The sequence below is a fragment of the Dermacentor albipictus genome, chromosome 7 (assembly GCF_038994185.2).
Source record: "Dermacentor albipictus isolate Rhodes 1998 colony chromosome 7, USDA_Dalb.pri_finalv2, whole genome shotgun sequence".
Classification (NCBI taxonomy): domain Eukaryota; kingdom Metazoa; phylum Arthropoda; class Arachnida; order Ixodida; family Ixodidae; genus Dermacentor; species Dermacentor albipictus.
In genome coordinates this window covers 67,082,461-67,108,397 of record NC_091827.1, presented here as the reverse complement: position 1 = coordinate 67,108,397, position 25,937 = coordinate 67,082,461, and the positions used below count along the sequence as shown (strand labels likewise).

The 25,937-nt window shown below is 44.8% G+C and overlaps 1 protein-coding gene across 3 annotated transcripts in view; it reads left to right on the top strand.

Moving 5' to 3' along the window:
• Positions 1-25,937, top strand: part of LOC139048005 (uncharacterized) — a 353,724-nt gene that overhangs the window by 275,992 nt on the left and 51,795 nt on the right. For 2 of the 3 annotated variants that reach the window (XM_070522327.1, XM_070522326.1), the window contains one exon: positions 10,567-10,740. In XM_070522327.1, coding sequence (XP_070378428.1) covers positions 10,567-10,740 — 174 coding nt within the window. Of the gene's footprint in view, positions 1-10,566; positions 10,741-24,166; positions 24,304-25,937 lie in introns of those variants that run through there. The other variant, XR_011507428.1, reaches the window with a different exon arrangement.

The following is a 25,937-nucleotide window of genomic DNA, read 5'->3' as shown; positions in this document are numbered from 1 at the left end:
TAAGAAAAAGCAATCCTGTAGTCAATGGTCTATTTCTGTGCACGATGTATGTGTCTAACCAGCGTGTCATTTTGTTCTGGGTTCCCGGCCACAGAGGCACTGCAGCTACTATGGTTGCAGACAAACTTGCCACGTCCACAACCAAGGAAGCGTTTGAATCTTCTGTAGCCAATCCTGCTACAGATTTGAAGTCATGTTTATGGAAAAAGCTGGGACGTTTTTGGCAATCCATCTGGGACAAAGGTACCGCGAATTAGCTCAATTTAATTATGCCACGTGCAGATAATTGGCCGTCTGTAGCAAAAGTGCCATGAACAGATGTTCTATTTTGTTGATTGAGAATAGAGCACTCATGTGGGAGACTGACGGTGAACCTCCCATTTGGGTAAATGCAGGGAGCGGCTTAACGTAATCCATGTCTCACTTGAGTGGCGGGAGGCAGAAGCTGAGAGAATAAAGCACTTTCCTGAAGCTTATCAGCAGCATACTCCTCTCCATCCAATAATGTTTCTTGCTGCGGAACCGTCTTTCAGTGCCAGAGGTGCTTTACACCTTCAAAACATAGTTGTGCTGCATGTATTTAGCCCACGAGAGTCGTAGCGCATCCTCCCACAAGAGGCTTCTGCCGCAGTAGCAGAGACAGCAGAATTTGGTGCAGTACGCGCCTACAGGTGCTTGCGCCTTGACGAAGCAGGAGTGCTATTGACATTGACTCCTTTCAGTATTTCAATCAATTGAAACCATATCTCTCGTGTCAGTCACGCACTTCACCAGACATTGTCAATACTTGAACACGTATATACTTTAACCACTTCACAGCGACAACAATGTTTGGCCTCTGTACAGCCACGCTATAGATTTAACATTTGTATTGACCAAACCATCAACTACATTAGACCATTGATTAGCGCACTTTCGCCATTATTGCTTCTGGCCCCATAGAACCGCCTATATCATCATTAGCATTACAGAAATGTGAATATTTTAGAAAAAGGCGTCGCAACCCCGCTCGCCTATTTATTCGAGCGTGAGTTTATATCTATCGTCACGAGACGTGCTCCGATGAGTGAGGCCTGCTTCAGAAGTTCATGACGCGAGTCGTCAGAAAATGTGGGACAATGGGACCGGAAAGTGAATCCCAACAGATACAACGAGTTGGTATTTATACACAGCGAAGCTTTGCCTTAGTGCACGTGGGTACATACACACAAACTCACGCGCACGCACACATACTAACACACGTGGGAACACAAGAGCTGTGGAACACACCTTGAACGACGGACGCCTTCAACGCATCATGCTCTAAGAGGCAGCAGATACGCGCACGTACGTAGCGAAATTCGAATCCATTCTATCCGCAAGAAGCGTTTACTTCATTGCAAGGCAGGCGCGGATGCGCAGTGGCTGCTGGTGCTGCGAGGAAGCCAGCGGAGTGAGCGGCGTGCTTGCTCCGTTGTTATTGGTTGGTCTATTCATCAAGGATAAAGCCAGGCCGAAGCAATGATCGCTTTTAAAAAAGTACGCTTGATGGCAGCAGCCAGTGGCAGCAACGGTAGAAAGGGAAAAAAAAAACATCATTATAAGCAAAAGCATAAATGAGCGATCCGGCAATTAGGAGTGTCCCTGTCATAAGTAGGAAAAGTATAAATAAAATGAGAAATCCAAATTTTTCGAAAGAAGGCAAACAACTTTCAGGTTTCTTAAATAAAACAATCTCTTGCCACCCCAAATCCTTTTACACCTTTTGTCCACTGGTAAATTTGCGACACACTCGTGAAATTACTTTGAAAAATGTCTCTGACAAAGCCAGCCCGAGAGGGGCGTTTGCTTAAGATAACAAGCACGCAAAAAAAGAAGTGCTTTGGCTTCAACAGCGCTGAAATGCTGTCTCTCTTGTTGTTTTCCGAAGGTACACCGTCGTTAACTACTTCAGCACTTAAGCGTGCATACGAGGTCTGGCCCGAAAAACCACGCAGTGAATCAGTAATGAAATGGGAGTATTTGTAGCTATGGTGCAGCTCTCTACTCGAAAAACCCGGTGCGTTAACCTCTTGCATCCGCCGGGCTGCTGCACATTACAAGGCAGAATTTAATGTGCGCACGTTGTGCAACCACTTCTGTTGCTATAGCAACTATGTGGACACTCCAGGCGCATTTCTGCCGTCGACACCGCCATTAGGTTCCGTATAAAGTCGAAGTGCGATAATATCTTCGCCGCGCGCCATGTGTAGTACGTGCGAGTGACGACCTACGGCTCACTCTCGCGCACACAGTGTGGAGAACGGGGAACAAGCGCGCCGTCTTCCGTCGCACGCGAACTTCTTGAGGAAGTGTAGGGTGGGAGGGTGCGTTTTATTCCGGGCGGTCTTGCCCGCCCATCCAGGCCGCATATCTTGAAAGCGATCTGCGATGGGGGCAGAGTCCGTGACGCACTGAGTTTTCACTGCTTACTTCGCGTTAATGCGAGACGCAGCTCGAGGACTAATACGCTCGCTGGTGCTGCCGCGCTTCCTCACTCCAGCGTTTCGCAACTAGTTTGCGCGGTCATCGAGTGAGATGTGTTCGTATTTGCACGCGCGCGCGAAATACGATGCATTTTAATTTAGTTAGGTGTATTGTGTTGACAAGGCCATACGTCCGATAAAGCTACTATTATTACTTCGTATAGTTCTCTACTAATATTACATCCCAGTCAATGCATCACCTTTCGGCAAAACTGCTCCTTTTTTATTTTCAAGTCGAAATGGACGTCGATGAACAGTCGCCAAGAAGCCTCGTGGGGAGATATACACATTTCGATGGCTTGCATGGGTTTCCTTCAGCTAGCCGACCGCCTAAATGCTGTTATAATGAAATCAGATGCATATGGTTTGTGCAAGTTGTCGATTCACCAAATTTTCAGAGGCGTTTTGGAAATTAAAAATATTTTTGCTAATATGATGGCGAACTACTGAAGGAGAGGAAGCGACGAAGACATTGTTGGATTGATGGGAAAACTTCCTACGAAAGCGATAAATTCTAGCAAGGTATGCTCTTCGGGGATGAAACAGAAATTTACTTACCGAGCTGAAGTAGCACAGCAATGAGTGGGAAATGGGAGATGAGCTAAGGGCATAGGAAAAAAAAATGCACGGGTGAATAAGGGAAGAATGACACTATGTTGAATGGTGTTTCTGCACTACGAATCTGTACTTTTAAGGCCGAAGAGTCAGGGCTCCTTTCTACGTTAAAATTTTAGATTCTACATAAAGATCGCGTCTGTCACGCGCGACCAAACTTGTTGAAAGCGGAGGTGTGGGTCCCGTACACCGCAACAATGCCTCTGCGCATTCCGTATTGACAGTGCGTCAGTGTTTCGCCTACAGTTCCATCACTGTGCTGCAAGTTGGAACAGCATCCGCAATTGCTTAATTTAAGCCCCTTGTGCCTTTTCTTTAATTGAATAGCTTTCTTTGGGCATTCGACTAGCTATTTGGCTAGGTATGTGGTACAATGGTGGTCAGACTTGGGGAACGGATGGCGTAAGAACACGCCGGGGGAAAGGGAGCGTGCTTTCGGGCAACCGAGTTTCTAGGAGGGCTAGCGGTGGCAGTCGTGCGTGAACTGTACCATAACAGAGGGGCGGGTAGGGCATTAGAGGGCTAAGCGCTGTCACTCGATAGAGAGAATGCGATTGTGAAGAGGAAGCTGCACTTCTTTCTGCATCCCTTTAGGGAGTATGACCGAGAACCTTGGAGAACGGGAGGGGGGCATAAAAAAGAAAGAAAAGAGAGAAGAGAGGCGATTGCAACACCCCGTACCCTTTGGTACCGCTGTCAGCGGTAGCCAAACGGCGCATTTACAATTTAAACTTTAAATTTAAAATTAAAGCCAGGAAAAAAGTAGGTGGTTGGTTGTTTCGTCCTTGCTGCACACTGAGACCGCCACGGGTGATGCCAGGTCTTTGATGTACCTTCGGCGAAACGCCCAGGAGGAGCCCATCCGAAGGCGCTGCGGGAGGGACCGCTCCTGCCTAGCGAGGCCGGGATGAGGAAGTGAGCGGGGAGGGTTACTGCTGTGCATTGCCACTAGGTGCTGCTGCACCATGTACCTAGTATAGTCTAAGGCTGTTAATGCGGTGCTCACTGGTACAATGGCCTCCTCGTTGCCCTGGACGCCCACGTGAGGGGGGAGCCACTGTAGCGACAGCTTCAAGCCACCCGAAACAAGGGCGCTATGCATTTCCGCCTGCAGGGCGACGTCAAGGCGGGTGGCCCCCGGTCGATGAAGCGTTATGAGCGCCGCCTGCGAGTCACACAGGATCACAACCGAATAATCTGGGGAGTCCTCGGCCAGCATGCGTGCAGCCAGAAGGAGGCCAGCCACCTCAGCAGCGGCGGCGCTTGCCACGAAAGGCAGCCGGCACACTCCCGAGCACATAAGGGCAGGGATCACGGAGGAGGCAATGGAAGATCCGGAGTCTGCGTGGATGTAACCGTCCGTTCAGACGGGGAGATTTTCGTCCACCCAGTCCTTCAATATGAACGCCGGCACCCGGTATAAGGCGCAGGACGGTGATCACCTTTTCGTGAGGCCCTCCATCATAGTAGAGACCTCCAATGGCTGATGGTGCGGAGGAGGTGGGTGGGTGGCGAGCGTGAAAGGGTGGCCGCAACATTCTCGTACAGCCGGCACAAGCTGCACACGCGCGAGTGAGGTTAGCTCCGCAGCCTTTAAAGCAGAGCCGCGCTAGCCGGGGCGCGATGTAGACTGTCAACGTGATGGAGGCCACGTTATCGGAACAGCATGGACAGCGGCCAAGTCTTTGTCTCGTCTAGGGTGGCAGCGACGTGCGAGGTCTCTGGCAAGCCAGCTATCATCCGGATGGATTTCCGGTGCTGGAGTTCCAGGTGGTGCACACGAACCGGAGGGAGGGCCACAAGCGGGAGAGCATAAAGAAGCCTTGACGTAGCCGCTGCGGCGTGTAGACGGGTACACTGTTGTGGTGTGCATCCTCTGCGGCGGAGCAGCAGACGGTCAACCGCCTTTTGGACCTTCTGCACTTGAGTGATTAGCACCCTGACCTTGTAGGTCACAACCCGCTTCCATGGTATCAAGTGGCCAGCGAGTGCCATCGGGACTGCTAGAACGCTCGCTGGCTCGTTCGGGGAGTAAAGGCTCGTGCTTGCGGGACGGCGGGTAGCGGGGTAGAACCATAAGGAGAAGAGGGGAGGCTGACGGTCGCTCGTTCGTCCGATCGTTCGTTCGGCCTAATCACTTAAACTGGGAATCATTGTTGATGACTTCTGCATATTTTTCTGCTCCCCAAATGTACCCTGGTGCCCCGGGGACCACATCTTCTGGTTGCGACGACAATTTATCCCGGGCTTCCTCGGATTCCAGCAAGCCACATCGCCGCATCCTTGCTTGGCATTCTACCATCTTTTCCTGCCGCAAGCGCACAAGTTGTTAACATTTGGCCATACTATCTAATGCGCCGGGTGATAGCGAATCGCGGATTGCAATACTCACTTAATTGATAGCGGAATACGCCCATGTCTTTCTTCCATTGCTGGCGCTTTGGCAGTGGCGGCTGGAATCGTCGGGGACGAATGTTGACGCATCTGTACTTTTCACAGGTCCGTACGTTGATTTTTTTCATCTACTTTCAAAGCCGCGCCTCTGGTGCCAAACGTGTCACCTTACGTAGAAAAGTGCTTTTTTGTTCCGTGAGGAATACGGGGGAGCCAGCCGGTCTATGCTGCTCTTGGGCTCACCACGCAGGCTCCTGCAGTGACCATTCCTGCAGCATCCGGTTGGTTATTGGTGTCCATTCTATTCATCAACTGATACCTGTAGATACCGAGCGTATCCGTCATATCTTTACCACTGTTTTCTCTGCGCACACTAGAAAATGGCTAACGATGGCAGGTCGTGTCGTACATGCTCTAAGCAACTGGCTGCACAGAGCCGCGCATTGATTTGTTCGCTGAGTGAAAAATGTAGCGCTTGGGTAAATGTTCTGGGGTGACAGAGACTGCTGCTCGATGTAAATCTGAAGCATTTTTTTAGCCTTGCCTGTATTCAGCGTGCTACGCGTTACGTCTGAGAGGTGGTAGTAACGACCAAGTCATCGCTATTCATTCAGCGTTGACAGGAATACTAACCAAGCTGGCAAATCTTCAGAACCTGCCGACTAATGTCGATAGCATTGAGATGGCTCTTGGCCAATGTCAGATAAGTAAGGTGAAGAATTGCACAAAATGGGTCCCCAGGAGGCAGAGGTAAAGAAAATCGTGAGACATGTTGATGCTGTCGATGTACGCAGGGATAAAAAAGAAGTCAATTAAAGGGACCCTGAAACGATTTTGGCGGTTTTCTACAAACGTACTGAGTCGTTAGAGTAGGTCCTTCTGATCATTATTTGATGCATCTAAGTGCTCTGCGTAAAGCGTGTAATTTATTATACGGTTTTAAAAATACACATCGCTGCCGATCATAGCGCACTGCTCGGCGGAATTTTAAGCCGCCCCTACCCATATGATGCAAATAACCCATATGACGTCACGTGGGCGAGCTATCTGATTGGCTGACCAGTGTGCGTGGTCGATAATTTTTCCAACTGTATGGTAAACAAATAATCTTCGTAATAGTTGGAATGTTCGTTTATTTGTTTTTATAAAAAGAAAGTAGCATAAAGTGAATGCACTAGAACAATTTTTCAGTACACTTCAGCACTTCCGGCACACAGCAAGTGTCGTCTGCTTGTGTTACAACGTACTCCATTTTGACGAGAGCATCCTCGGTCAGAGTCGGTCTCAGTCTTTTCGCGAGCACTATGTTTCGACTTTGTTGCCTTGTGGACTGCAAACCTAGCGACTGGCAATATGTCAAGCTGCGACATCGTGTCCCTCTGCAAGGCAGTATACAAGCGAACTGGCTGCTGCGCATGGGACTGCCGGTATCCGATCGGCGCCAGGATTTGAGCGTTTGTGGCCGTCACTTTACACCGGAAGATTACTAACGCAATACCGTTTCGCGAGTCCAGTATTAGGGCAAACGCAAGCGCAAGGGGACAGGGTCTGGCCGCTTGACTGTGCCGGGATGGGCCACGAGATGAGCAGAAGGGCAAATGTGAATGGTCTGCATGGTGCAGCCACCTGGTGGCACAGAGCTCAACCATACACAGTAGCAGCAACGAAGTGTATTCTTCTTTGCTGCTGGTGTGTATTTTTCGCAGGAGTGTAATCATCAACACGTTGATTTATAAATGTTTAAAATGCTTTACACTTGGTTAGAGCAATATTAGCGCTTTGTTTGACTGGTTAAGCGCTGCGCCAGCAAGTGTCTGGACCGTGCAGACCGATCAGGCTGCTCACGTACGTCTACGCTAAAGTTCCTTCATCAGCTTGAGTTTATGCCTCCAGTAATTTGCCGAAATGACCAGCTTGCCTGTTTTTAGCGGAGTACCGGACACGTTCGGCGCTACGACAGAATGCTCGCAACGCACGCTGCTTCGATAGCTCTCGGTCGTCGGCCAAGCGGCTAGCGGAGAGGTCTCGCGCGGGAGGGGGCGTGCTCCTAAACAACCGGAAGTGAACGATGTGACGTCGCATCGTGACGCTGAACAAGTGAAGGCGGAGCTTAGCGCCGCTCACTCGGCGAGCGAGTTGAGGAGGAAAAGCATAGCTAGGGAGGAGGGTAACTTCTAGTCGCTTGCAGCTCCATTAATACGTAACGCTTCACTTAAATTGTGGTGCGAATGTTCTACTTAAGCTGTACCCTACGCGCCTACAAAATTTGTCCGAACCGTTTCAGGGGCCCTTTAACACTAGCCGTAGATGACCTGGAATGGAGAACGAGGCGGCATAATCTAGTAATTCACGGTGTATTGGCAACGGAAAACTAATAATTGTTGAGTAACGTTAACGAAGTGGCACGATTGGCGAAACTTCTCGGCATGATACCGAAAGACGTGGAGGCAGTGCATAGACTTCCTGTAGAATCCGGAATGCTCCCTGGAATTATAAACCCAATCAACAAACAACTTGTACATGCTTGCCTCTGGCAATATAAGGTGTTTAGAAGCTCTCTTACCAGAAAACCAGAACAATCTAAACAGGACATTGCTTCGTTTAGATAAAGAATGGGCACGCGACAAGGGGTATCAGTACGCATGCCTTCGTAACGTAGAGGTGTATTCACGTAGAGCGGGAGGGGCGCAAGCGCATGCCATTCGTTGTGCTTAGAACGTGGAGAAACTGACATCTTAGAGTTGCCTAAGTCGTAACCGGATATCCTAACATGGCTGCCACTTATCAAAGCCCTCAAGACTCCAATAAGCTTGTTCAATATAAAAGTTGATTCCTCTCTCTGCTACATCGAATATTCTGTGTGCCTGTGCTAACCAAGAAGTATTTCAAGCGCTTGTGGAGGAGTTCAACTTTACACTTTCAGTTATGCTAACGCAAACGTAGTTAAATAGAAATGATTCCTTTACCCTATAAAAATATGTGCCATTGACGTTGAACGCAAGCGTTAGACGAGATGGTGGAGTTTGTCTACTAGCTAAAAGCGAGATGCGTTGTGAAAGGGTTTATAATTTCACTGTAAATTACACCTGATTATTACGGCAAAATACTTTATCTTGTTGTTCACCGTCTACCTGTGGGCTGTATTGAGTTCTTTTTTTTAATGGAAAAGTTGCTGCAATATGCTAACGATTGTTCAAATAAATAAAAACAATTCTCATGTAACATTCATTGTTAACCGCCCTTCTTGCGCCCACCCCTCATGTAATGTCCCGCCAGGGACCCTTGAGGTTCAAATAAATAAAAAAAAAGAATGTAACTATGTTGTGTTCTTCGGAGCTGATCTTATTGTCTATAGGAGAGAAAATTCGAGCATAACAAGAAGGTAGCTTGCTTTTCTTGAATCATATTTTCTTTTGGATGTAGTAACGTTGCCAATGCGCATAACACGACAACGGCAACATTAATATATTTAGTTATTACTAGTAGATCAACCAGTGTGATATCTGGAGGTGTTACCAATGCGTTACTTCCCCTATACCTTATATACCACGGTACTGTCAACCCTCCTGCTGAACAAAGTAAACAGGTAACACACCTTATTAACGCAACAACATTGAACAATTTTTGAAATGCAATAAGGAGACAGAGCTGGCACTCCGTTTGCAGTTATGTGTCAATAGATGAAGCGTTTAACTCCTTCCTGCAGGAATTTGTTTCGTTATACAGAGATGCATTCCCATACAAAACTACGCAAAAACTAAAGCAAGGCTGGAAACTTGGATTATCGAACAACTCACCAGAATGATTACTAAGAAGAATAAGATGTAGAAAACATTCTTACAAAGTCGTTATTGAGATGATTTCACAAAGTTAAAGTCCCTTTATAATAGTCTAAATGCTACATTGCGAAGAGCTAGGGACAGTTATCACACAAGCATGTTTAGTCGTATCACCGACCAAAAGATGCTCTGGAGTAAGTTAAGCTCACTACTGGGGTGCTCTTACTCTAGTTCCCCTGACAGTCTATATCTCAAAGGCATTATTTTTAGTGGCGTTGAACTAGCGGACAAATTTAACGACTACTTCGTAACGTTGGTGACTGCCGCGCATGAGTCGGGCGCACTTCATGGTATAAGCAACCACGTTAGTACCGTATTTCTTCCTTCATCTGGTAATGCCGAAGTGCTTTTAATGTTTAAACAAACGAAAGTGAGCAATAGTGAAGAACCATTCGGTCTTAAAATGAAACACGTTACCTATGCTACGTATGAAACAGATCAAATGATAAAACAAAAGAAGAAATATGTGATAGATAAAGCTAGTTGCATATGCTATATTAAAGATTACAAAAGAGCTGATGATTGTTCTGTGATTGCGCATATGGAAAATGGCCTTAATGGTTTCGCTGAAAAACATGATAACGTATTTGTTTTCTATGGCAAATGTTTGCTGATATGTGTAATTATTGTTTGAATAGGTTTGTTCCAAACAAGCGAAAGTAAGTGCACCAACGTACACCCTGGATAACGCGGCAACTTATTCATTTAGAGTGGAAACGAAAACAGGCTAGAAGGTCTACTCCTAATGCTATTGTTATTAATGATATCAAAAACGCTCCCACAATTGCAATGCACGAGTCTAAGGACTTCTTTTTCACAACAACTTTACCTAACTTTATGAAAAGCGAAACAAGAAAAATTTTAAATTAGTTGAGCAATGCTGACAGGCTCGGGTCGCAGAGATAGGTTGATGGTAACTTTGTTGCAGGTCAACAGGTTATCGCTGAGTATTTTAATACTTATTTTACTGGAGTGTTTTCGAAAGCGAGTACACGCGTGAATGTGCGTCATGGGACATTTTTAGCATCGCAGGTTGATTTTATTGCATAACACGGTGAAGTCGCAGTGCTATTGAATCTGAAAACAAAATTCACCTGTGGTCCTGGTCGTAAACTCAGTATTTTTCTTCGTCGTTGTGCCGGAACTATCACTCAAGTGGGGGTGGTAGCACGGCAGCGGCAATATCTTATAACCACGTATGACTTGTCTTACAGATTGTGCCGCTTATCGTCAGCAGTGCGGAGCCCAGTTCAGCAACGGTGGACGTCACTTGGATGAGCCAATTGGATCGTCAAGCAGCAGTGACATCACCAACGGACAGCAGGCATATGAAGACAACGCTGCACTCGGCTACCTTCAGTGGGGGCGGCAACACGGCAATTACAATGGTGCATAACCATGCATGGCTTGTTTTACAGGGGGTTTATTACTCTCATGTATCAAGACTACAGTTAGATTGCCTATGTCAATTGGTGCTGCTGCTCCCCGTGAAGTGTTTTGAAGTTTTGAGCATGTGGTAGTTTAAGCTAAAGGTCTTGCTTTCCGGGGACATAGAAACAAACCCTGGTCCAACTGTGGAAGAAATCCTCAAACAAATTTTCGATAAGCAAATATAAATAGACAACAGGCTCACTAATTTTAACTACGCTAGATCGTAGTTAAAGTTACTAGTCAATATGCACGGGTGGAAATTCTACAAATGGTTGAATACCTTAAGTGAACAGTTCAGCACGAAGACCGGGCACGACAGAATAATGTTATTGTATTTGGCATTCCCGAGACTGAAAACGACACGCGTGAAGACATTGAGCTGCAAGTTGTAAAAAAAATATTTTTGCGACAAACTTGGCGTCACGATTTAATCAGTTGAATAAATACATAGGCTGGGCCAAAAGAAACCATCACGCGAGAGACCTGCTCTCCCAAAATTGTACGAGAACAACAAAAAGGTGGTAATATTTAAGAAGTGCCAAAATTCAAAGGAACGAAAATTAGTGTTTCTGACGACCATTTGTCGGAAACAGTCGCGAAAAAAAAACTAGATTGGAAATTGGCTCAGAATGATAAACGCGATGGTGAAAATGCCAACCTTGTTCACGATAAGCTTTTTATCAAAGCATTGCTTGCACATGGGACTTTGAGGAGAATGTGTGCGTGAGACTGCGCAATGAACGACCACCTGTCACCGAAAAAGTTGACTGACGCCCAAAGCAGCCCGGAATGAGGTTACTCAACATCAATGCACGGAGCATAGTCAATAAGGTACGACAGCTTGAATACTCGTCATTGCTTCACGACGCAGAGCTCATTGCCATAACAGAAACGTGGTTGAACGGTGACGTGAAGGACTACGAGGTATTTTCCAAGCACTTACAATGTTATCTGCAATGATAGAACTACACGAGGTAGTGGCGTGGCGCTTCTAGTGAAGAACCCACTCAGATATGAAACTGTGTCATCCATAAACGGGCATGACAGTGTGTGGTGCAAACTATTTCTTGGCAATACCATTTCTATAGTTGGCATTATATACAGAGCCCCCGGAGACCCTGTTGAATTTGTGTATGGGCTTCGCCATAATTTAAATAACATAAGGAATGCCAGAAGCAGAATTGTTCTAACAGGGGATTTTGATTTAGCAGGTGTCGATTGGGATGCGAGAATTGTGGGGCCAGTGTAAAAGCCTAGCACTGGTAATATGTTAGAGATTATGCTTAAGCATAGCTTTGTTCAGGTAGTTGATGAGGCGACCAGGACACAGGGGCAAAATCAATCTAGGCTGGCTTTGTTATTTTTGACTAACGGAACATTTAATTATAATTGTGGATGGCATATCAGATCATAAAACAGTAGTAGCAATTTTAGGTATAGGTAACACGCAATTAGAAAAAAAAACCTCTGTATATATGTGCATAATTTTAATAGGGCTAACGACACGTCGATTACCGACTATTTAGAACGTGCGCTTAATAATATGCCGGTTCATAATGACACGAATAGGGTTTGGAGATACTTTGTATAAGTTGTTCTCACTTGTGTTCGCACAATATCAATTGTAACGAACACATTGAAAACATTTGTGGTTCAGCTCAACGCAAACTCAGTCTGTTAAGGCGAAAGTTAAGGCGAACACAAGAACATGTTCAATCACCAACTCGCCCAGCTTGCCGTCTTAAGAAAGTTGAAAGATGCTACACTCGAGATAATGCTCAAGGCGTACAAAACAGTTGTACCGTGCACAGTGGAATACGCAAGCATAGTCTGGGATCCGCACGAAGCGGGCTTGATAAATACACTGGAACGAATTCAAAGACTAGCCGCAAAGTTTATCTTTAATGCCAATCAAAGAACGCAGTCTGTAACTGCGTTATTATCTCGTGCCGGTTTGTCCGAACTCGCAACGCGTAGAAAAATAGCCAGGTTGAAATCCATGTACCAACTGGATAACAATAAATTAAATTTGGACTCCAGGCTATACTTGCGTCCCCCTGGACGAGTGTCCCCACGTACAGGTCACCCTCGTTCTGTAATACCCTGTGTGCTGGGTGTTGATGCCTTCAAATTTTCCTTTCTTGTGAAAACTATAGTCGATTGGAACAAACTTGACGCAGATGTATTTATTGAAACGCACACAACTGAATCATTTGAGCGTAAACTGTCATTACGTCTTTGCTGAATGCATTGTTTGTTTAGTGCGGAACTAGCAATACGTGTTTGTTAAAAATTCTTTTCCCCGCAGCCCTGTAACAGCTCACAAGGGATAAAAGTATCGTAAATAAATAAATAAATACATTTCTTGTGATTCTGTTTCGATGTTGCCTATTAACTGGGAGGCTACCCATTGAATGGAAGACAGCTCTATTTACACACATCTAAAAAAGCAGACAGTTTGTTATTAGAAAATTATCACCCATTATCCTTGAACCATTACTGCACAATTTTTTGTTTCCTCAAAATATTATTCATGGAGTTGTAGGGAAGCATAAAGGTAGCTGCACTCCCTTGGAAACTAACATTAGCGAATTTCTGTGGTTTGAATTTGCAGAAAAATGGTATGTTGCATATTTGCAACAACGTGCAAATAAAGAAGAAGTTGAAAATGAAAGATAGTGCTTTGTGCGATTCATACACAGGTGTTTATTTGCACATGACGATCATTGGTGCACTTATGTTTTAGTGTGGAACAAAAAGAAGCAATTGTTTTGTTTGTGCATCACAGGTGGTTCCCACACTTCTTGTAGTATGTCATGCAGATCCCCGTGCAACCAGGAAACAATGCAGTGTTTTCGGGTTATTGTCAAAATTTAGAACATAGAAGCACAGATGTAAGGTTTGGCCCTTGACGACGGGACACGGCAGCGGGCGGATGCACCGCATGCTTTTGAAAAAAAGAAAGGAAATTCGACCGGAAAGCATCTTGCGCACATATTGAATGGAGACGGACTTACACTCTTGGTTATCCTCACTCCTGGAAGGGTCGCTGCCTTCACTGTCAGGAGGAATTGCTCGGCCATAAAAGTGTGGGATCCATTTCACTTTTCCGAAGAAAGTAAACCATGCACACGTTGTTGCATTTGCGCAACATAGCAACGTTCCGTCGCCAGGGACAAACTATTCCAAGAAAACAAAGTTTTTTTGAATATACAGAGTCAGGAAGATGTGGAGCTTTGCGTAAGAATTTTTTTTTGCGCTTTGTCTTGTGGAGAAATACATTTACCATTAGCTAAACTTACTTGTATCACTGCTCGCGGGCGCGTGCAGCCTCCGCCCCGTTTGTTTTGCTAGAAGATGTGAAGGATGAGCACAGATGGCAGGACAAGGCGCTGTTTTTTTAGACGAATGTTGCGGAAATGCAACAATGTGTACAGGCAGCTCCAAACGGACTTTGCTTCTGTTTTTAACGCTGTTCATCGGAATGTTGCGTAAATGCAACAAGGTGCAGTAAAGGGTTAACATGTACTTGTTGTAAATTATTGTAAAGTGTTGTAGCAAAACGCATAATTCAATTTCTTGAGGAAAAGTTCATCGTATCGAGATTTCAACACGGCCGGCGGATTTAGAAGAAATGTTTCTACTGTGACACAATTGGTCATGGTAGTTCATCCATTTGAAGCATGCATAGATAATAATGGACAACAATATTTCTAGATTTTAGCAAAGCATTTGATAGAGTTATTCATGAGAAAATGCTCAATGAACTAATAATTATATTAACCTTCCCGACATTTTGGTCTCTTGGGTTTCTGATTCTCTGCATAGCCGAACGCAGTTTGCTTCAGTTGACGGTTGAGATTCCTGCAATATTCCTGTAACATCTGGTATACCCGAAGGAAGTGTTCTGGGACCGTTGCTGTTTCTTTCGTACATAAATAATATTGTCTCTGTAATTACTGCTGGAACTCTAATTGGGTTATTTGCGGATGACGTTGTTTTATTTCGCGAAATGAGAGGTGTACATGATCCAGTTGAGCTCAATTCTAGTCCTGGTAATGTAACGTATGACTGTTATTACCGATAAAGCTGTTTATCTTTGTGTAACGCTTAAGAAAATTCCTCCTAAATATACTGCCAACCTAACAGCTCTTCGTTTGAAACAGCTTACCCGTCACAAATAACTAGGAGCGACAATCACTAATGATATCTCTTAGAATCTGCAGATTGGTAACACTTGCGCCTCAGCTTTCCGCAAGTTTTCTTACTGAAAACGTAATCTTCGAAATTGTTCTCCTAAAGTGAAAGATCTTGGCTATTTCACACTCAAACGACCTGAGCTTGAATACTGTCCTATTGTGTGGGATCCTTACACTAAACTTAAAACTGAAAGTTACAAAGGATTCAGGGCGTGAAGCTGGGAGGTTTGTCTATTCTAAATTTAAGTGCACCGATTCTCCTTCTGAACTAACGAAAGCTAACAAAATTGAAATACTTGATTCGAGAAGAAAAAAAATGTGGTTTTAATTTTTTCAAGCTTACTTGTTAACGGCAAAATGGCTATTGATCAGACAGTTTCTTTTCACATTGTCTACAAGACCTACCCGTCATTACCTGACACACTTTGTAACCCCTTATTTTGCAAGAACAAAGCTTTATTTTTTTTTTTGCATTCTGTGTCCCAATGGAATAGATTAACATAACCTTATGACACACTGTGTGACTAGACGATCATATTTTGTGTGTTATTTCTTCAGATTGTCATGTTTCTTTTTTCTCGTTCTTTCTTTTGTGTGTGCGTATGTTTTTTTTCGTAATACAGATATATTGTAAATTGTATTGATCGTCCTGCTTGGACCATATTGGTCTGCAGTAGGTAATAAATAAATAAAAATAAATAAATAAATAAACAAACAAATAAATATATATATATATATATATATATATATATATATATATATATATATATATATATATATATTATATATAATTGAGTAAATAAATAAATAAATAAATTAGCCTAGCACTAACTGACTTATATAATCTGTCTTTAAACCTCGCTCTGTTGCCGCTGCATATCAAGAAAACAAAAGTTATTGTTATACACAAAGGAGGTTCCAAAAACGACCTAAGCAAATACAGGCCTGTGCCGCTTTTAGCTCAACTGTTATTTACTGTAGTAACAGGGAGCGGCAGGGTATCCGGTTGGAAAATTTTGGGGTTCGGTTGAGCTTCGCGTTGAGGCTTCCGCATAATTTCAGGTTTGGCTGATGTTCAGCTGCGATGAAAAAGTATAATGGTTCGAATCTGTCTGATGTGGTTCATAGAGGCGCTCTTAACGGTTCGGAATGGCGGAAATGTAAATATTTTAGAAAAAGGTCTCACGACCCCACTCGCGCATTTATTTGAGCGAATGAAAGTGTATGTGCATCCTTATGTGGCACACTCCCACGAGTGAGGCCCGTCTCAGAAGTTCACGAAGGAAGTCAACAGGAAAAGTGGGGAAATGAAACCGGAATATGAATAGCAGCATATCCAAGTTGGAATGCGTATGGAGCGAAGCTTTGCCTCTGTGACCACGTGTACAAACGCACACGCACATGCACGCACTCACACGCGTGCGCACAAGCCCGGGCGAACCCACCATGAGTGACGGCCGCTTTGAACCCATCGTGGTTTCAGAGGGACCCGCCATGGTTGCTCAGTGGCTATGGGGTTAGGCTGCTGAGCACGAGGTCGCGGGATCTAATCCCGGTCACGGCGGCTGCATTTCATCATCATCATCATCACCATCAACATCAGCCTGGTTACGCCCACTGCAGGGCAAAGGCCTCTCCCATATTTCTCCAACAACCCCGGTCATGTACTAATTGTGGCCATGCCCTGCCTGCAAACTTCTTAATCTCATCCGCCCACCTAACTTTCTGCCGCCCCCTGCTACGCTTCCCTTCCCTTGGGATCCAGTCCGTAACCCTTAATGACCATCCGTTATCTTCCCTCCTCATTACATGTCCTGCCCATGCCCATTTCTTTTTCTTGATTTCTACTAAGATGTCATTAACTCGCGTTTGTTCCCTCACCCAATCTGCTCTTTTCTTATCCCTTAACGTTACACCTATTATTCTTCTTTCCATAGCTCGTTGCGTCGTCCTCAATTTGAGTAGAACCCTTTTCGTAAGCCTCCAGGTTTCTGCCCCATAGGTGAGTACTGGTAAGACGCAGCTATTATATACTTTTCTCTTGAGGGATAATGGCAACCTGCTGTTCATGATCTGTGAATGCCTGCCAAATGCACCCCAGCCCATTCTTATCCTTCTGATTATTTCCGTCTCATGATCCGGATCCGCCGTCACTACTTGCCCTAAGTAGATGTATTCCCTGACGACTTCCAGTGCCTCGCTGCCTATTGTAAATATTCTAAAATTTCTTTCTTTCTTTTTTTTTAATTCGGTGGAAAATTGCCGGCACCGGGACTCGAACCACGGACCTCTTGCACGTGAGGCGGGTGTTCTACCTCTACGCCACCGCTGCGCCTCGCCACCGCTGCGCCTGGCTGCATTTCGATGGGGAAGAAATGCAAAAACACCCGTGTACTTAGATTCACGTTAAAGCACTCGAGATGATCGCAATTTCGGGAGTCCTCAACTACCGCGTACCTCATAATGAGAAAGAGGTTTTGGCACGTAAAACCCCGTATATTATTAAGTTCAGAGACAGCATGCACGAGCGTACGTAGCGACATTTGAATGCATTCTATCGGCAAGAAGCGTTTACTTCCTCATTATCCTGAGCCGCATATGGTCGAAGGCTGCTAGCTAGTGCTGCAGGGAACCCAGTGGAGCGCGTGGCGTGCATGCTCCGCATAGATCAGTTGGCTTCTTTGTTCATGAATGAAAAACCCAGGCTGCATCCACGGTCACGAAAGCTTCACTTTTAAAAATCTATCACATACAGTGCCTACATATAGACACAGGAGCGAAAGGTCAACGAAGACGCACTGTAAGTGATGTTTACAGTGGAATACCAACTAGCCCGTATCCAAACCTTGCTTTAAAAAAAGGTGCGGTGGGTGGCAGTGGCTGGTGCCACCTACAGAAAAAAGGCGAGAAAACAAGTTACCAAAGAAACAAACTGAGCGACGAAGCAATCATAATGGGAGTCTGTCTGTCATGAGTGCAAAAGGTCTTATTATGAACAACAAATTCACTCTGTTTAAATAACGATCTCATTCGAAATTCCTGAATAAAAGATTATTTTGCTGCGCCAACTTCTTGTCACAAGGTTTCTGCACTGTTAAGGCCGATGGGTACTCTTAAAATTACAATGCAAAATGCTACTGAGAACAGCAGTCCGAGAACGGGGTTTGCGTAAGATAACATGCACGCGAAACGAATGACTCTTGGCTCCAATAGCAGTGCGCAGGGGCTACCGTCTAGGTATTACCTTAAATATATGCATTCGTAAACTATTTCAGCGTTGGTACGAGGTCTGCTCCAAGCATTCCCTCAGTAACTCAGCAATGACATAGAAAGTGTACCTATGCTGTAGCCGTTGCAGTGAAAATGGGCCTCCATCGTTATATTACCCTTTAAATATGTGCCTACAGGTCTGCCCCCAAAAAATCTTTCAGTGATTCGACATTCACATGGCAGTGTACCTATACTGTAGCCGCTTCACTGCAAATATTCTTCCAGCGGGATATTACCTTCTAAATATATGCCTTCGTAAATGATTTCAGGATTGGTACGAGGACTGCCCCTAAAATTCACTCAGTGACTCAGCAATCACGTGAGAAGTGTACCTATTGTGTAGCCGCCGTAGTGCAAACATGATTCAAGTGGGATATCACCTTCCAAATATATGCCTTCGTAAACTCTTTCAGCATTGGTACGAGGTGCACCCCGAAAGTTCCCTTAAGGACTCAGCAATGACGTAGAAAGTGTACATATGCTGCAGCCACCGCAGGGCAAATAGGCTTCGAGCGGGATATTACCTTCCAAATATATGCCTTCGTAAACTCTTTTTAGCATTGGTACGAGGACTTCTGTCAACCAAAAAACCAAGCAGGATTTCTTAAAGGCTACTCAACAATCGAATATATTCACACTATCAATCAGGTGGTAGAGAAATGTGCGGAATGTAACCAACCCTTATTTATAGCTTTCATTGATTACGCGATAGCGTTTGATTCAGTCGAAACCTCAGCAGTCATGGAGGCATTACTGAATCAGGGTGTAGACAAGCGGTATGTAAGAATACTGAAATATATTTATAGCGACTCCACAGCCGCCTTAGTCCTCCATAAGGAAAGCAAAAAATCCGAATAAAGAAAGGCGTCAGGCAGGGAGATACGATCTCTCCAATGCTATTCACCACGCATTTACAGGAGGTATTTAGAGACTTGGATTAGGAAGAATTGGGGATAAGAGGTAATGGAGAGTACCTTAGTAACTTGCAATTCTCTGATGATATTGCCTTGCTTAATAACTCAGGGGACTAATTGCAATGCATGCTGACTGACCTGGAGAAGCAAAGCAGAAGGGTGGGTCTAAAAATTAATCTGCAGAAAACTAAAGTAATGTTTAACAGTCTCGGAAGAGCACAGCAATTTACAATAGGTAGCGAGGCACTGGAAGTGGTAAGGGAACACATCTACTTAGGGCAGGTAGTGACGGTGGATCCGGATCATGAGACCGAAATTATCAGAAGAATAAGAATGGGCTGGGGTGCGTTTGACAGGCATTCTCAGATCATGAACAGCAGGTTGCCATTATCCCTCAAGATAAATGTGCATAACAGCTGTGTCTTACCAGTACTCACCTACGGGGCAGAAACCTGGAGACTTACGAAAAGGGTTCTACTTAAATTGAGGACGACGCAACGAGTTATGGAAAGGAGAATGATGGCTGTAACGTTAAAGGATAAGAAAAGAGCAGATTGGCTGAGGGAACAAACGCGAGGTAATGACCTCTTACTTGAAATCAAGAAAAATAAATGGGCATGGGCAGGACATGTAATGAGGAGGGAAGACAATCGAGGGTAATTATGGTTTGCGGACTGGATTCCAAGAGAAGGGAAGCTTACCAGGGGGCGGCAGAAAGTTAGGTGGGCGGGTGAGATTAAGAAATTTGCAGGGACAACATGACCACAATTAGGATATGACCGGAGTAGTTGGAGAAACATGGGAGAGGCCTTTGCCCTGCAGTAGGCGTAGCCAGGCTGATGATGATGATGATGATGGTGATGATGATGATGATATGTAAGGTTTGCGATTTGAGAACTGATCTCTGGAGGTATATGTGCCGCCTGGGATCGCCGTGGCTTCGCTGATCTGTCCGCACAGATGCGACGTCAACAACGGGAGGCCCAAGCCTGCATATAATTTTCCCCTGGACGTCTGCAGCGCACATTCGCATTTCTTTGCTTCACCACAAAGCCTGACGCCGCGGGCTTCTATCAAGGGGAGGGGTGCGAGCAGGCACCCACCGGGCGTTGGAGGGAGCGGGGTGGGGGGGGGGGGTCAGGTAGGTGTCGTTTTTGTGGTCGCCGACCGAGAAACAATGACTTGCTCTTTTATTAAATGCCGTAGTGACACGTTAATTTATTGTAAATTATTCATTGGACGTTATACAGAAGTTTATGCACCTGCCAGGACGGAGAACACTCTGACCGGGCCCGTAGCCGCCGCGTACTGTAAAGATCACCGTCATTGCGGCTAACCTCCTTACCATTGCAGTACAAAAGGCGGTAGACGGCTTCAGTGACATTTGTCTGCGTCACTGACAGATCTGGCTATCAATCGCACATGCTGAAAAATTACACAGTCTAGTGTCCCCAAACTTTTCTGAAGCGTGTCGCCGATGTGGGACAAAAAGATCACCTAAATTCTCGCTAGAGTTCTCAAGCGGATATTTAAGAACACAAGTCTTTTGGAACGCTGGCTAAATCCTCTAGCTACGCATTTCATCTTCGTCTAATGTCCGTACAGGTGAAGGCAAACAGTGAATTTACGAGAAGTTTTTTTGAGGGATTTAAGTTTACAAATGTATTTAGTATAGGGTGGGCGGATATTCAAAGTTTGTAACACGAATGGGTGGTGCGTAATTGTCTTATTGGGTTTAGAGTATTATACTATTCGGTATTTTCGAATATCGAAGCTGAACAAATATTTCGCACCAAACGACTGTTAAAGTCAGGTCCCTGTTCCCCACGAGCTTGACGAATTATCACGAATTGTCAGAGGTAAAAGAACCAGACAGTTTTTGAAGCAATGCAGAAAGAAATTCAATAATGCAAGTCTCGTTTTCGGTTACCGGTGGAAATGTTACGCTGGTTAACACTTCATTGGTTATATCTTGTGCACATGCATGAACATCCAGGAATGTGGACGTGAGAATCGCGGTCGCTGTCGCGCAATCTGCAGTGCAACCCGCCCGTAATGCGGTGGTTGAGAGTTCGGCTGACGCCGTCAGCAAGTTGTCTTTTTTAACTCTATTTCTCTTTATCTCCTAATATTTTATATATTAGTTAGAAACGAGAAGTAATTCCTTCTAATCATTCCTTTTCTTCATCATCCTTCGGATTTATGTAGTTGTTACTAACGATAAATCGTGTCCCACGGTTATTCGGGTCCATTACATGAGTGACTGTGTGAGAAAACTTTATTTCGAATCAGAACGATTCGCATCTTGTGAGTTAGTGGGCCGGGGCACCTGTCGACGTTACGGTCAAGAGTTCTTGCCTCACGGCGGCTTCCTTGGCCCGCTGGACTGCCCAGAGTTGGTCTTCTAGGTTTGAGCTAGACCTGTGCGGCCTGCCACCGCGCGCGTAGGCTGTCAATGGAAGCTGTGCTCGCATTGTCCTGTATTAGTTCCTGGCATTCCCATAGCATGTGTTGTAGCGTGGCTCTGGTGTCACGCACCTTGCATCCACGTGTTGTGTATATTTCTGGGTAAATAGCGTGTATGAGTATCGGGCCCTTGTAGGATTTGGTTTGCACTTGTCGCCACTATACAGCTTGCGATCTAGTGAGTTGTGGATGGGGTAGAGGATAACTGCATTTTTGCAACTTGTAATGGTTGGTGACGTCGCTTAAGCTGGTCAATCTGTCAGGGGTCTACGTTCATCACAGCTCGGAAAGTCAGTCCTCGAGCTACGTTGTGTGCCGCCGCGTTAGGGCTGTCCTCTCCCGTTGAGTCGGTGGTGCGGGCTTGTATCTACAGGATTTGGACGCATCTGTCTTCCCTTGTTGGTTTGGCTTTCATGAGTATGTTTAGCGCCTCAGCTGAGATCCGGCGGTTCGTGAAGTTACACGACAATCAGTAATTTTTATTTTGGTTTGCCAATGAGTTTTTCTTGCAGGCTAGTCATGCGGCATTTTTACCTTTTACGTTCCGACCAGCGATGGTTTCCTTGTAGCAGGCCCTATATTGTGTCTACAGCACATTAATATTCCATGAGCTTTATCTTTTCCTTTAACAAAACTTCTTATAATTTTCCAGCAATTGCTAGTCCATGCCTTTGCAAAGCTAGTCGAACAGTAGCCTGTCATTTTTACAAACCTTGTTTACAACCAGGTTCTAAAGGTGTCAAACGGATATTCCTGCAGTTCTTTTCACGACAGTTTCAGTGATGTTTTTGCTTAAAATAACCCTGATTGTCCGTGAAAGCTGCCTGCCTATTCAGTATACACAAGCATGTTACCTAACTATACCGAATTGAAAATAACGGCCGGAGAAGATACGTCTCGATTTGTCTATTCCATGTTCGATACCTAGCATTAGTATTCCATTAGTATTCGATTAAAAGTCAACATTCACCTACATCGAATATTCTTTACATAACGAATGATCACAGCTTAAATTTTTCGTTAGGATCAGATTGGAAGATTACAAGTAAGGCTCGACTCAAAGAGCACAACTAGTTTTCCTGGCATGAACATGCACCTATAGCCTATATTATCCCTAAATTTGTTGTGGTTCTGGACTTTCGCAGTAGGAGAACTAAATTCTGCGGAACGCGTTCGACCGCGCATCGGCAACACGGTGACGAGAATTACCCGAGCTTTATAAATCTCAAATATTGCATTTTCGCCCTGTGTCTACGTGAAATCGGCCGTGAAGTGCTGATTGGTCCGAAATGCGTGAGAAGCGGAAGCGATTTGTTCCGGCCCGCATAAGCGAGCTCAGCCTTTCCCATATTTTACGCATTTTTATGCAGTTTATATGTCTTATTCACCTGCTGTCACTCTAAATGTGGACGTAAAATTTATTCCATTCGGTTTTACCGACACGCTTGAGCGCATTCACCAACGAAGCGAGTTCAGTGACACCACTGAAACCTCAATATGACAACGTATTCAAATCTGTTTTGTAAATCATAAATAAACATCAATGTTGTGAGCACAAGCTGAATTCTATGATGGCCATCGTGCTGCAAAGCACAATCGCAATGTGAAGGCTACCAATGTGAAGGCAGTTGTTTCTGTGCAGTAACGGAGCTTATGCGTCATACAGCGAGTGTCGACTGTTCTAGAGCTGCATTCTAGAAGACCGTTTTTGAAGCAACTTTTCTAGCTTATGATTCGGCATAATAACGCTTTTTGCTAATTTGAGTCACTACAAGTATCGCTGATTACTAAATAGAAAAGCAGCCATAAAGGCAAGAAAATGTCCCTTAATCTAAGGACAACATCGCTAAAGTAGCAACACTGATTTAATAAATACAGGTAAGACATTAAAGCACAACTTATTTTGTGCTTTCAAGGGTGGTTAGCTTACAGGGCCCCAAGGAGCACTGGATGATGCAAGAAATGTCAGGTTAAACTTGTTTTAGACTGCCCACTAGCAAGGCCCGTCCCGCTGGCGAATGGCACCACGAAGCACCGTACTCTTAAATGCCTAATACGGACGGCTAAGTGTTACATGCTACAGCATATGGCGGTGAGGCCCTAAAGAGAATCCGAGCTGCCCAGACAAGGGATACAGAATAAAAGAAATGGAGGAGCTTCTCCTTTGAGAATGGAACGCGATAACACTGAAAGACGCCTGACTTCTAATCACGCTCAAACTACGGTAGTTTATGCAACCGTAGTTTGTACCGGGAAACGCTGGCGGCGAGCGCTATGGTGGAAGGCGAGCTTGCTGATGGAAACGTGGTCTCTTGCGTGGGCTGATCCCGGAAGGTGTGCAGAGTCGCGTCGAACCTCAAAGGGCAGTTGGAAAAAGGGTTCGTGTTTGAGTTTCTACGTAACGCTATTATGTTTTTTCGTGTATTCAATTACAATCCGTCGCTGCTATCTCTGCTGCTTGCGCGAAAGCCGTTATTTGCGAATTTTTTGGTGAATTTTACTTCGAGATTCATTTATTCATTCATTTATTTCAGTAACGCTTATGCGCCACGAAGAGGGCCTGCGCGGTTCTGGATGCGTCGTCGGGATGGTAGTTTTCTCACGGACAACGCCGCCGACACCGACACCGGATTTACCGCGATGCGGGGCCCTTAACACTGTCACGTTAAAACCGCACTTTTGTGGGTATAATAAATAAATAAATAAATAAATAAATAAATAAATAAATAAATAAATAAATAAATAAATAAATAAATAAATAAATCTTCATTTAGTATTAATTCATTTACAGAAATTGAACACTGGGACAAGAACTAAAAGCTGCTTTTTTTCCAGCTTGACATGGTTCTTGCCCGTATTGATGACAACGGGGACATAATAAAATGAAGTTTGTAGACTTTGTTGTGTGCAATGTACAAACGTATAAGTGAGAATATGTAAGGCGATATGTACAATCAGTGATACAAAGCAGTGTGCTTAGCGAGCACAAATGACGTATTGGAATATAGGTATAATGTACAATCAGTGATAAAAAGCAGTTTGCTTATTCTGTACAACTTACATATGTGAATATACAGTATTTAACAGATATACATGATTATGTTCAATTGCTCAAAATTTATGACATAACCTTCTCTTAACGAACAATTCTGAGAGAGAACTTGGCATCATTATTGTTTTCTGCTCTTTTTCTAAAGCGTGTGCGAAGAGGGGGGAGTAGGAGGGGCTGGAAAATGGCCCACTTTGCCTTTCTTCTAACTGAGTGTGTGTTGGGGGCGGGGGTATTCCCCAGTCCCCCTGATAGATTCGCCTATGGCAAGCATGGAGTCACAGGCGCACATGCCAATATAAGCATATCTCACTCGATGACCCCGACCATTCCCTGTAACAATGCTCTCGCCATGAAGAGCGCCGGCATCATAAAGCGAATGCTTCGCGCCGCCTCTTGTTTCACCGCAAAAAAACCATCTTACGGCCAGGTCAACGCGAGCAGTTTTGAAAGTATTGAAAACTTCATTTGCGCTATTGAGGCTCCCAGTTTGACAGACCGACTAGCCCGTATCAGTGCCTTGAACAGTCATGGTTTCAGAGGCAGCATGGGCGTGCGTACATACTCAAAATTTAAATGCATTCTATCCCATGAAGCATTTACTTCCTCATTACCGTGCAGCCGCGGATGGGCGAAGGCAGCTGCTGCAGCAAGGAACCCAGCGAAACACGCGGCGTGTGTTCTCCATTGTGATTGGTTGGCGTATTCACCAAGGAAAAAGTCAAGCCACGCTCACGAAACCTGGCGATGTTGGTAAAGGAAGAATTCGCTTTTAAAAAAGCATGGGTGATGGCAGCAGCCGGGGGCAGCAACAGAAGTGAAAATAGCGCGGCGGTAACTATGAAACAAACAAATGAGCGAGGGAACAATTGGGAGGCTCCCGGGTATAAGTACGATAGGTCATATATTAAAGCAAAAATTCAAGCTTTATAAAAGAAAGACAGGAACTTTGAGAACTCGTAAATAAAAGATTCTTTTAACGCACGAAATTCATCCATAAATTTTCTCCACTGCCATGGCTGCGACGAGTGCTCAAAATTGCATTGAAAGATGACACTGCGGCTTGCAGTCTCAAAAAGACGGTTTGCTGAAGATAACATCTACGCTAAGAAGAGGTGTTCTGGCTCCAATTGCAGTCGAATCGCGTGGCCTCGTTGCTGATATTGCTTTCCGAAGATACGCGTTGGTAAACCATTCAAGTTCTAAAATTAAGCATATGAACAAGGTCTGCCCGAAGGAAGCATGCAGTGACTCGG